The 13,207-nt window shown below is 35.8% G+C and overlaps 2 protein-coding genes across 3 annotated transcripts; both read left to right on the top strand.

Annotated features, from left to right (window-relative positions):
• Nucleotides 1-2,203: 2,203 nt before the first annotated feature.
• On the top strand, nucleotides 2,204-5,980 carry LOC141664197 (uncharacterized). 2 transcript variants are annotated; one of them, XR_012551879.1, is made up of 3 exons: nucleotides 2,204-2,983; nucleotides 3,104-5,498; nucleotides 5,619-5,980. XR_012551879.1 is itself a non-coding variant. In XM_074470099.1 (2 exons), the coding sequence occupies exons 1-2, from the start codon at nucleotides 2,256-2,258 to the stop codon at nucleotides 3,600-3,602; spliced, it is 1,227 nt and encodes a 408-aa protein (XP_074326200.1). In that variant the 5' UTR covers nucleotides 2,204-2,255; the 3' UTR covers nucleotides 3,603-5,980. The 2 variants fall into 2 exon arrangements, 1 of the variants encoding a protein (XP_074326200.1); XM_074470099.1 differs by having other exon boundaries at nucleotides 3,104-5,980.
• Nucleotides 5,981-6,885: 905 nt separating this feature from the next.
• Nucleotides 6,886-8,995, top strand: LOC141663568 (uncharacterized). The gene is made up of 2 exons (XM_074469349.1): nucleotides 6,886-7,650; nucleotides 7,768-8,995. The coding sequence occupies exons 1-2, from the start codon at nucleotides 6,923-6,925 to the stop codon at nucleotides 8,897-8,899; spliced, it is 1,860 nt and encodes a 619-aa protein (XP_074325450.1). The 5' UTR covers nucleotides 6,886-6,922; the 3' UTR covers nucleotides 8,900-8,995.
• Nucleotides 8,996-13,207: the final 4,212 nt, after the last annotated feature.

Below are 13,207 nucleotides of genomic sequence, written 5' to 3'. Positions count from 1 at the left end.
TCCACAATGTCGCACCAGCTTTTGTCAGACTAGTTATATATAAAACGTACAACTCCAAAAAAAATGGTGGATCTGGGGGTTACTTGGATTTGGGGTTGTAATTCGAGGCGAGCGGCTCGCGAGCTCGCCCGGCTCGAATTCGTTTAAGGGGCTCGGCTCGAATTGTTTAATTAGACGAGCCGAGTTCGGACAGAGGTTCCGGCTCGTTTAATTACTCGAGCCGGCTCGGCTCGACTCATAAAATTAAACGAGCCGAGTTCGGGTAAAGTTTTAGGTTCGATTAAGTGTAAAATTAAATAAACCAGCTCGCCGGACTCGTTAAAACCGGCTCATTTAGCTAAACTAGCCGGCTCGACTCGTGAAATTAAATGAGTCGAGTTCGGGCAGAGATTTAGGCTCGTTTAACTGAACGAGTCGGTTCGGTTCAACTCGATTAATCTTGGCTCGAATTATGTCCGGCTCAAAACTCGACTCGCTCGGCCCGAATTACAGCCATACTTAGATTGGAAGATATGCTTTTGCCTTTGTTAGAGACTAAGTCTTTGTATTGAATGACCTTTATGACTGTTTTAAAACTTAAAACAACTTGGAGATTAAGAATTAGTAATTTAAAAATGAAGCAAACTTTTAACAATCGTAATCCATACAGAACTAAAGGAACAAGTTACACGTAAATTAATAGCATAACGAGGGCAGTTACGTTAAGCACTTTTACTATGGAAGTATATTAGTCGGTAGCCCGGGCTAAGCACGGATATCGAGATAAAAAAATCAAATTATATTTAAAGAGAGTTAAACCTCATAATTTTTCGAAACATAAATTTAATATATTAATATATTATATTAATAAATCAATTCATGATTTAACTAACAACAACATGATATATATAATTAAATGTAGTTGAGATTTGGGATTATCAAAGTATGATAGGCCTAATGATAAATAATTTGACCTTAATATGACATTTTATTTTTGAATAAAATCAAGCACAAACTTGCACCGGTTTTATAGAGGAATACTAGAAGGAAATGACGTAAATATCTTGCATGCTTCTGTATTGGAGCATCTTCTGAGGATGTCAAAAAAGGGCTAAATTGTCATGCCAAAAAAGTACTAATTTATATTTTGTACCTTCTTATCTATTTTAAATTATATTTGTGCATGAATTATTTGATAACAATTTTTTTTGCTAATTATAGTTTGACAATTTTGAGTGATAATTATTAGAGTATTTTTTTAAAAAAATATGATTAGGAGTGAGCATTCGGTCGGTTCGGTCTAAAACCGGACCGGACCGAATATACTAAAAAACCGAATTATCAATTTTTTTGGACCAGACTGGACCGAAGTTGTAATATGGACCGGACCGGACCGAATCAAATCGAAATAATTTAGTTCGATCCGTTTTTGGACTGAACGGACCGAATATTTTTCAAAAATAAAATTGTATTGAAATTTTAAACCAAAAATTTTAAAATCTAGAATATAATTAGAGTAAGGTGATATATAAAGTACTAAAAGTGTATAAATACAATTATAAACTAAAAATTATGATTATAATTTTTAAGATAAATGTAAAATGTATATAATATAAAATTATAGTATATATATATATAATTTGGTCTATTCGGTCCGGACCGAAATATTTTTTAAAAGAATCGGATTGCACTGGATTTTATTTCGGTCTATTCAGTCCGGACCGAATAGACCGGATTTCTGAAAAATCGGGAACGAACTGAACCGAATTAGCACAGTTCGATTCGGTTTTTCGGTTTCGGTTTCGGTTCCGTTTCGTTCGGCCCTATGGTATCAAAATTACAGTTGTATAAAAATAAACCAATATATTAATATTATTGATGAGCGGCGAATATTGGCAAACTTGATGCTCTGGTAAGTCTACATGCTGAGTAAACAGTTTGAAGTCACTTGCAAGTTTTTGCATTCCTGTTGTTTTTTTTATTTTACTTGTTTATCAGGCATCTTCAGAAAATTAGTCATCTTCTCCAATAATTCACTTGAAAATAGAGTTTGATCTTGAAAATTGAGAAATAAGAATAATAGCATGTGAAAAGTTGACCTTCATGCGGCAACAACATGCCTTGATCCGGAATTTCCTCCTACCGATGATAAAAAAATACTGTAAATTTATGTATTGAACTTATGGGAAGTGTGAACTTGCTACTGATGTTACAGTTCCGACACAAACACTACAACAAAGTCTAAACTCATTTCTTGTCCTCTCTCATCTGGAATAATGAGTTGTTCAACAGTAGAGATAGAGCACTTTAGCCATCCGAAGCACCCACTGGTGCTAAAAGAGGATGATGTTATTGGAGCTGATGCTAAATGTTGTCTTTGTAACAAACCTGTTATTGGCTCTCCAACGTATACCTGTAGTAACATTGTTTATATAAATTGTCAAAATTACTACCTCCACAAGACTTGTGCTGAATTACCCAAACAGATTATTCGTGATAAGCTGGACTTACACCCCCTTGTTCTACTACCACGCCCTGCATCCTGCACGTGTGATGTTTGTAGTAGTCACGTTCGTTTTGCTTATGCTTGTGTTCAATGTGATTTTGACGTGTGTGTTGTCTGCGCTTTTCTTTCTATTTATGTTTATGAACAGAAAGTGATTCGTCATGAAGGTCACAAGGAGCATTCACTGACATCACAGAGGCAGGCTTTGTTTAAGTGTGATGCTTGTTGGGAGGAAGATAAAGATTATTCCTATGTATGCTACACCTGTGATTTCTGGATACACGAGAAGTGTGCTTCTTCTCCTCCCATCATTCCAGCTCCTACTTATCACCATCACCCTCTCACTCTTATCTTCTCAATTCCTGTCATGCATCGTTATTTTGGTCGATTATGTGCCATCTGCAATAAACGAGTTCACTCCTTGTGCTGGTCTTATTACTGTCACAAATGCACATTTTTTGTGCATATTAATTGTTCAACGTCCACAATATCTTTGGGGTTAGTATCTTTATTTTTTTATATATATTTGCTAAGAAGATTAATTGTTTTCTAATTTGGCATGAGCTAATGTCTTTACAATTATCACCCCTCGACTATATTCCAATTTGCTGTTTTCAGAAATGAGATTGAAGAAAATGGCATTGTTGACGATGAACCTGACTTGGTACAATTTCCTCTGCCTGGCAAAGAATCATTATTCGATCTAATTATCACCCAGTGTAGCAAGTTGCGAGTTGAATTTCAAGGTGAGGGCGGAAACAATGCTAATACATCAATGATAGCTAATGATCCACATATTATTGAAAAACACTGGAGTCACCAGGAACATCCATTAGAACTGCATCAGCTTACAGTTAGTGTGAATAATAACAATGACAATGATGATAATGATGATGGTGGTGGTGATGATAGAAGGGTGTTGATATGCGATGGGTGTGTTCAACCCATTACGTTATTTGATCCGTGTTACTATGCATGCATCCAGTATGACTTCTTTCTCCACTCCTTCTGTGCCAATAAGTTGCCACATAAGCTACCAATAGGAGCATCCCCATTTCACCCCAGCATTTACTCTCTCTTTTATATAGGAATAAGAAAAAGTTATATAGTTATCTGACATGTGGAATCTGCAAGTATGCCACGAATGGATTCTATTATTTATGCCAGACTTGTGATATCGGAATTGATATCCGATGTGCATTCTTACCCACCAGGATTAGACATAAATCTCATAAGCACCACTCCCTTGTTCAGCGTCCCTTCTCCGATTTTATATGTAGTCTAAGTAACTATCGTATTTCTAAAGAAATGGAATACGCATGTGAAACTTGTAGTGCCTTCCAGATTAGCATATGGTGTGTATTTTTTCCAAGTATGGTGAAACACAGATATGATGATCACTCCCTAAGCTGAGGCCTCCCTTCTTCTACGAGGGAGTAATTTACTGTCAAATATGCGAAGAACAAGTTGACAACCAGGAGTTGCTTTATCATTGTGATGAATGTGATTATTAGACTATTAAATATTGAAATATAGAAATAGAGAAATGGGGGGAAAGTTAGTTAGAAATGTAGTATCACACTTGTATGGCTCCAAGCCTATATAACTCTTTTCTTATAACAGAATCATTTTAAGAGATTTAGATTTACAATTTAGTTACAATGTTCTCTCTCTCTCATTCTCTTTCTCTCTCTCTCACTATCTCTTGCTCAATCTCTGAAACTGCATTACATTTGACATGGTATCAGAGCGAGAAATCGACTGCTGAACACAACATTTACTTCCGCTATCAATCTGTGATTTCTTCAAGAGCGAGATCTCTGCGATTGTAATCTCTACAAACTCTAAGTCTTTCTCATACTCATTTGTTATCAATCCTTGTTCAGTATTGTAATATTGTTGTTCTGATCATACGTACAATTGTTATACGTATTGTATAGCATCTGTTATCTGCTTATTGTGTGCATCTAATTGTGTTTTGATCATGACTCGATCATATGCTACTGCAACTGCTGGTACATCATCTAATACTGTATCAATTGATACTAATCATCCTTATTTTCTACAAAGTTCTGATAATCCTGGCACACCTTTGGTTACAATGCTCTTAACTGAGCAAAATTATCATCAATGGAGTCGATCTGTGTCTATAGCCTTATCTGCTAAACTTAAGCTAGGATTCATTGATGGCTCTGTTAGCAAGCCTACTGATAATAACATTCAAATTGCAATGTGGAATCGCTGCAATGATATGGTTGTGTCTTGGTTGTCGAATTCAATATCCACTGAAATAAGAAATAGTGTGGCTTATCTCTCTACTGCTCAACAAATCTGGGAAGATTTGGCTACTAGATTCTCTCAGAGCAACATGCCTAGGACATTTCAATTTCGCAAAGATTTGTCTTCTCTACAACAAGGCAATCTCTCTGTTACATCTTACCTTACTAAGTTCAAGACACTTGTTGCTGAAATTGATAATCTAGCACCTATTCCAAAATGTACCTGTGTAACAACCAACTATTCATGTCAGAGTGCAACCACGCTCTAAAACATGCACTTGTGATGTTTGTAGTAGTCACGTTCGTTTTGCTTATGCTTGTGTTCAATGTGATTTTGACGTGTGTGTTGTCTGTGCTTTTCTTTCTATTTATGTTCATGAACAGAAAGTGATTCACCATGAAGGTCACAAGGAGCATTCATTGACATCACAGAGGCAGGCTTTGTTTAAGTGTGATGCTTGTTGGGAGGAAGATAAAGATTATTCCTATGTATGCTACACCTGTGATTTCTGGATACACGAGAAGTGTGCTTCTTCTCCTCCCATCATTCCAGCTCCTACTTATCACCATCACCCTCTCACTCTTATCTTCTCAATTCCTGTCATGCATCGTTATTTTGGTCGATTATGTGCCATCTGCAATAAACGAGTTCACTCCTTGTGCTGGTCTTATTACTGTCACAAATGCACATTTTTTGTGCATATTAATTGTTCAACGTCCACAATATCTTTGGGGTTAGTATCTTTATTTTTTTATATATATTTGCTAAGAAGATTAATTGTTTTCTAATTTGGCATGAGCTAATGTCTTTACAATTATCACCCCTCGACTATATTCCAATTTGCTGTTTTCAGAAATGAGATTGAAGAAAATGGCATTGTTGACGATGAACCTGACTTGGTACAATTTCCTCTGCCTGGCAAAGAATCATTATTCGATCTAATTATCACCCAGTGTAGCAAGTTGCGAGTTGAATTTCAAGGTGAGGGCGGAAACAATGCTAATACATCAATGATAGCTAATGATCCACATATTATTGAAAAACACTGGAGTCACCAGGAACATCCATTAGAACTGCATCAGCTTACAGTTAGTGTGAATAATAACAATGACAATGATGATAATGATGATGGTGGTGGTGATGATAGAAGGGTGTTGATATGCGATGGGTGTGTTCAACCCATTACGTTATTTGATCCGTGTTACTATGCATGCATCCAGTATGACATGGTAACATGGTTTGTGGGTACTGGTGGTTCGTGACAAACTCGATTTTTGCTATTTATGCAACCATCTATCAGCTGCTCCCCTCTATCTCATTCATTTTTATACACTTCATTTTTTGAGAAATTTCATTCAATTCTATATATTTTAGCACTTATAAAAAATAGCAAATATTTTATAATATAAAATTTAATCACCACCAGGCATACTCACTATTTTCTTTTACTATACTAATTTTATCCATTAAATATTGATTAAACTCATCACTTTATCAATTTTTCTTATTTTTTCTCTCAACATTTCACTTTATCTTAATTTTCGTGTTAAAATCAAACGTATGCTTCCCAATGGGATGGAGGGAGTATAATTTGTTGCTAATAGTTTTAGTACTGAAAATTGTGTTAACAACAGGATGATTTTTCTAGTGAAGTTAGGTGAATTAGAAATAAAGTAAAGTATCACTACAATATCAAAGTTCTTAAAGAAAAAACTTTATGAAAAAGGTTAGGTAGCACATGGGTGGTGTCGGGAAACTTTGAAAAAGTTCAAAGTAAAATATGGAATAGCCTGTTAAATTCCTTTGAAATTTCTACTCAAAGATAATGAATTAAATGATACTCCATCAGTCCCGTCCATTTGTTATCGTTTCTGTGAGAGTATCGGGCACGCATTTTAAAATAAATATAAAGTATATTTCTATAACTTTTTTAAAATTTTTTATTTTTCTGAATAAAAATAGAATGTTTAAACATTTATTCTGAAAAAGAAAAATTTTAAAAAAAATTATACAACCATACTTTTTATTCATCTTAAAATGCGTGTCAGACACTGTTTAGAAACGATAAGAATTGGGAGGGAGGGAGGGAGGTACATTTTTTTCGTATGTTTTGTAAAGAAGTTGAAGCTCCAATACAGTATCCATTACAAGTAAAAAATGAGTAGTTCAACAGTAGAGATAGAGCACTTTAGCCACCCGGAGCACCCGCTGGTACTAAAAGAAGATGATGTTATCGGATCCGATGTTACTTGCTCTGTTTGTGACAAATCTGTTATAGGCTCACCTGCATATACATGTACTAAGGGTGGTAGTTCTCGTTGTCGGAAATTTTACCTCCACAAGAGTTGTGCTGAATTGCCTAAAGAGATTATTCGCGATAAGCTGGACTTACACCCCCTTGTTCTACAACCACGCTCTAAAACATGCACTTGTGATGTTTGTAGTAGTCACGTTCGTTTTGCTTATGCTTGTGTTCAATGTGATTTTGACGTGTGTGTTGTCTGTGCTTTTCTTTCTATTTATGTTCATGAACAGAAAGTGATTCACCATGAAGGTCACAAGGAGCATTCATTGACATCACAGAGGCAGGCTTTGTTTAAGTGTGATGCTTGTTGGGAGGAAGATAAAGATTATTCCTATGTATGCTACACCTGTGATTTCTGGATACACGAGAAGTGTGCTTCTTCTCCTCCCATCATTCCAGCTCCTACTTATCACCATCACCCTCTCACTCTTATCTTCTCAATTCCTGTCATGCATCGTTATTTTGGTCGATTATGTGCCATCTGCAATAAACGAGTTCAATCCTTGTGCTGGTCTTATTACTGTCACAAATGCACATTTTTTGTGCATATTCAATGTTCGAAGTCCACAATATCTTTGGGGTTAGTATCTTTATTGTTTATATTTATGCTAAGTAAATCAATTGTTTTCTTATTTGGCATGAGCTAATGTCTTTACAATTATCACCCCTTGACTAAATTCCAATTTGCTGTTTTTAGAAATGAGATTGAAGAAGAAGGCATTGTTGACGATGAACCTGAACTGGTTCAATTTCCTCTTCCTAGCGAGGAATCACTATTCGATCTAATTATCACCCAGTGTAGCAAGTTGCGAGTTGAATTTCAAGGTGAGGGCGGAAACAGTGCCAATATACCATTGATAGCTAATGATCCGCATATTATTAAAAAACACTGGAGTCACCCGGACCATCCATTAGAACTGCATCAGCTTACAATAAGTGTAAACGATAACAATGATGATGACGATGATGATGATGTTGATAGAAGGGTGTTGATATGCGACGGGTGCGTTCAACCCATTACAATATCCCATCCGAGTTACTATGCATGCATCCAATGTGGCTTCTTTCTCCACTCCTTCTGTGCCAATCAGTTGCCAGATGAGCTCCCAGTAGGAGCATCCCCGTTCCACCCGCAGCATACACTCTCTCTTCGCTATAGGCATAAGAAATACTTTTATAGTTATGTGGCATGTGGAATTTGCAACTATGTCACAAACGGATTCTATTATATATGCGAGACTTGTGATATCGTAATTGATATCCGCTGTGCATTCTTATCCACTAGGATTAGACATAAATCTCACAAACACCACTCCCTTGTTCAGCGTCCCTTCTCCGATTCTAAATGTAGTATCAGAAACTACCATATTTCCAAAGGAGTGGAATACGCATGTGAAACTTGTAGTAACTTCCGGATTAGTATAGAATGTGTATTTTATCCAAGTAGTGTAAAACACAGATATGATGATCACTCCCTAATCTTGAGGCACCCTCCATTCTTCTACGAGGGAGTATTCTACTGTCAAATATGCGAAGAACAAGTTAACAACCAGAGGTTGCTTTATCATTGTGATGAATGTGATCAATCTTTTCATGAATATTGCCCCATTTCATGCCTAAATGTCAAGTTAGGAGAGACGATCAAACATAGTATTGACAATCAAGCACACACGCTTGCTTTGGTTATAAAGAGGACCACAAAAAGAGATTGTCCCTCGTACTTATGTAGAATCTGTGAAGCTGGCTACGAGATTCAGTACTTTTTCGAATGTGATGGATGTGGATATCTTGCCTGTGTCTTCTGTATTAGAGAAAAATATGGCCGGTAAAGAGTTTCAGATGCTAATTTGGATCTCCGCCTTCGTTTTGTTATCATAATATCTTGTAATATTGCGACTGAATGAAAGACTTTTCAATTTAAATAAGATATTATGAACAAACAAAAACAAAATCAGTACATTATAATTTTTAACACTATAAGAGTAGAAAACCACAATACTGATCTCTGCAGAGATCATCAAGTAACATCTACAAATCTTACGATTCAACCTCCTTTGGAAGACCTGATCGTAATATCTGAAGCGAAAACAGGGAGCCAACATGAAATTATACATTATGCTAATGAAGCTTTAGAAACAAGATGCAACAAAATTAATTACACAAAATAAGCAAAGAAAATTATAGAACCAACCTGATTGTCTTGTGCAAAATTATATCTTCTAGACCAGCAAGCAGCAGGATTTTTATGTTTTAGTGTTGTTTTATTCCTGATAAATTCTTCAGTTTCTGCAGCAAGCAAAAGTTATTATGATCCTAACCATTAGTACATTTTATTTTAAGTAAAACTTCAGGATTGTTAAGCTACAAACAATTTTGAGTTGCTCCATTAAACTTCTACCTGGGGCCAAATTAAAATATATATTAGCCTTGAAACTAGTATATTCGGATCATTCGAAAGTCATAACAGTGGTTGATAAATATGTTAATCCTCTGATGATGCATTGAAGAAATCAGATTGTTAGTTAGTTAGATAAGTATTAGAGTTTTATTTAAATGTTAACTTAGTTAACTGAATAACCTTTGACTTATCTTTTCAAAACAAACTCTATTTTGGATAAATCTAACCTATTTCAAATATTCAATCTTTATCAGGTTTATCTCTTTCAAGAAACAAACTAACGGATTACTTGTTTTACACATTCAAATATTTCAAACCTAATCTTATCTTTTATTATTTTTAAAAGAGTTTGAAATACAATATATCCGTTACATGTTTTCTATATAAACCGACTTGATGTTTTTCAGAAATACACAACTCTCTGCACTTTCCATCTTATATTTTTCTGAGAAAAACATCCTCTTAATTACATTCATTGATTATCCAGTTAATTAAGAGTTTATAGTCGAGTTGTAATCTTTCACATTATTATCTTTGTATTTGAAAGGAAGGTGTATTGTATCACTTGTCCCGGGTTGTGGGAATATTGATTACAAGATCAAGGCCAAGTAGTTGTGTGCTACGTAGCTGTGTGCTAGGGAAAGGGTTCTTTCATTCACGGCCAAGATTGTAATCAAGGAAAGTTTGTAAGTACTTTATTTAAGTGGATATAATACATTCTCTATGCTAGTTGGCATGAGGACTTGGATGTAGGCCATAGACTAGGTATAGGGGCCGAACCAAGTGAAAAGATTTGGTGTTCTTGCATTAACATATTTCCAGTATTGCATGTTTATATTTCTGCAATTTACATTCTGCTGAATATATAGTATCTGTCTCATTTGGATACAGCCTGTCTCATTTGCTAATACAAAAGAGACTGTCTCATTCGTGAACAATTGCACTTTAACTAATTCGATTGAGACTACGAATTTCAAAATATGATTAATATTACGAGAACTGTATGTCTAAGAATTATATTCATGTTGTTCACATGAATGTAGATAAATTATTTTAGCCATGTAAAGTAACAAGAAAACAAAATCACGTTCCAATTGGGTGTGTTTTCTTCTGAAGTAAAGCAAATGAAAAAATGCAAAATATTCCCTGCAGACTTACTAAAGCTATTGAGCCTACGAATTTCATTTGGTATCAGAGCAGGTGCATTTAATTCTCTTTTTAGTGTTTATTTTGCTAGCGATCCATGGCTCAACCAGATAGGTATTCAAACAATTATCCGCCATTGCTTCATGGTGCTGAAAACTACAATGACTGGAAGTTTCGGATGAAAATTTTTCTTCAGCGTGATGCTTTCGAATGGGATGCTGTAGAAAATGGTTTTACCATTCCCATGAAAGAAGGGAAGCCAAAATCTCTCAAGGATCTTTCTCCTGAAGAAGTGAATGCAATGAACTCCAATGCTAAAGCTATGAATTCTCTTCTCAATGGCATGGTAGCTACAGAATTAAGAAAAGTATCAGCATGTACTACTGCCAAGCAGATCTGGGATACGATCAAAGTCAGCCACGAAGGCACGTCTAAGGTACGTGATGTAAAATTAAGTATGCTAATGAGTGACTATGAAGGTTTCAGGTTGGAAAGAGATGAAAGCGTTCGAGATGCTCAAGGGAGGTTTCTGACATTAATGAACTCTATCTCACTGGAAAGGATCATTCCTCAATCTGAGATCAATAGGAAAATCCTCAGAGCAATGCCAAAGAAATTTGCTCCAAAGGTTACCATTCTGCAGGATTCGACACTACTTTCGACTATGGATACTCTAACACTGTTCAGTGAATTGGAAGAATTCGAGAACCAACTACGTAGATATGATGAAGAAGATGAAGCCCCCAGGAAAAAGACTCTGACTCTTAATGCAGATGTAGGTGATTCTTCTGAAGATTCTGATGAGGAGATTGCACTTCTCACTAAGAAGTTCCACAAATTTCTGGCCAAAAAGAATGCATCTAAACGACCCATGAAGTCTTCATTTCCAAAGAAAGAATTCAGACCTAGTTCAAGTAAGGAAGGCAAAAATAATTAAAACAAGGATGCATGCTTTGAGTGTGGAAAGAAAGGTCACTTCAAGAAAGATTGCTACAAGCTCAAAGCCAAAAAGAAAGCTTTACTCACATGGAGTGATGATGATTCTGAAGTAGAAATTGACTCAGACGATGAATTAGATCAACTATGCTTTGCTGGACTTGAGTCTGACTCTAGTGACAATGATGAGGTACATACTGTTCAAATTAATAAAAATTCATATATATCTCAGGATGTACTAACCTTGCAGGCTCAAAATAGAAAGTTAAGAGAAAAGAATGTTTATCTTAAACAAGCATTGAGTGAGGTTCTCAATGAGGTTGATGATTCCATCAAAGATGAATCCTTAGTAGAAGACAACAAGCTACTATCTGAGAAGGTCTCTAAGCTGAAAGAAGAAGTCAACTACCTCAAGAATGAGATCGAGATGAAGGATGCATGTCTTGATGCATTAAAGAAGGAAACTTTTTCTGCCGAATCAAATGCATCTTCTGATTCTATAGTTCCTAAACTCAAGCAAAAGGTTGCCCAGCTGGAAACTGATCTAGCCAAATATTTTCATGGAGAAGGAACCTTGAATGCTTTACTTGCCCAACAGAAATCTTCTCTTGACAAAGAAGGTTTGGGGTATGGATCAGCCAACAAGAAGAAGGTTTTTCAAAGTGGCTACAAAAGAACTCCTATGAAATACAAGATGCCTTATGAAAAATGTCAAGACTGTGGCAAATCTGGTCACACTAATTCTGCATCTCGGTTATGTGGTATTAAGGGCCACGATACTAACTCAACAACTAGATCTAAATATGTGCATAAATCTGTTAATATTGTTCAAATGTGGATTAAGAAATCTGACAAGAATTTGTATAAGATTTATGATACTAACATTCAAGGACCCAAAGTCACGTGGGTACCTAAGAGATAAAGGATCTTTTGCAGGTCTGTTTTAAAGTCCATGTTCCTCGAAACAAGTGGATTATTGATAGCGGTTGCTCTTGTCACATGACTGGAGATAAATCAAAGTTTCTCTCATTAATCGCTAAAGAGGGAGGCTTAGTTACTCTTGGAGATTCCACTACCGTACGTATCGTAGGTAAAGGTACCATAGGTAACGACAAGTTTGCTATTAATAATGTTCGTCTAGTTGATGGTCTAAAATATAATCTTATTAGTGTAAGTCAGTTAACTGATGTTGGTCATAGTGTTAAGTTCGATAAAAATGTTTGTTATATTGGTAATAAAGCTAACGAGTTTGCTTTAGTAGCCAAAAGAAAAGGAAACATCTTTGTGTTAGATTTTGATGAGCAGCAAGAAGAAATCTGTCTAGCTACCGTTCAAGAGCAACAGAATTTGTGGCATAGGCGTCTTGGTCATGTTCATATGGATCTACTTCGAAAGATATCTTCACATGAGTTAGTTCGAGGTTTACCAAAGCTGAAATACAAGAAGTCAGAACCATGTTCAGCTTGCCAGCTTGGAAAACAGGTGAAAACTTCCTTTACTGCGAAGAATAAAGTATCAACTTCTGTTCCTTTGCAGTTGTTACATCTAGATCTTTTTGGTCCAGAAAGATATGTAAGTTTGGGAGGTAAGAATTATGTTTTTGTTATAGTAGATGATTACTCTCGTTTTACTTGGGTGTTATTCTTGCGTACTAAAG

Source organism: Apium graveolens, chromosome 6 (genome assembly GCF_009905375.1).
Source record: "Apium graveolens cultivar Ventura chromosome 6, ASM990537v1, whole genome shotgun sequence".
NCBI lineage: Eukaryota > Viridiplantae > Streptophyta > Magnoliopsida > Apiales > Apiaceae > Apium > Apium graveolens.
The sequence above is the reverse complement of the archived record's forward strand: the minus strand, read 5'-3'. Positions and strand labels throughout refer to the sequence as shown.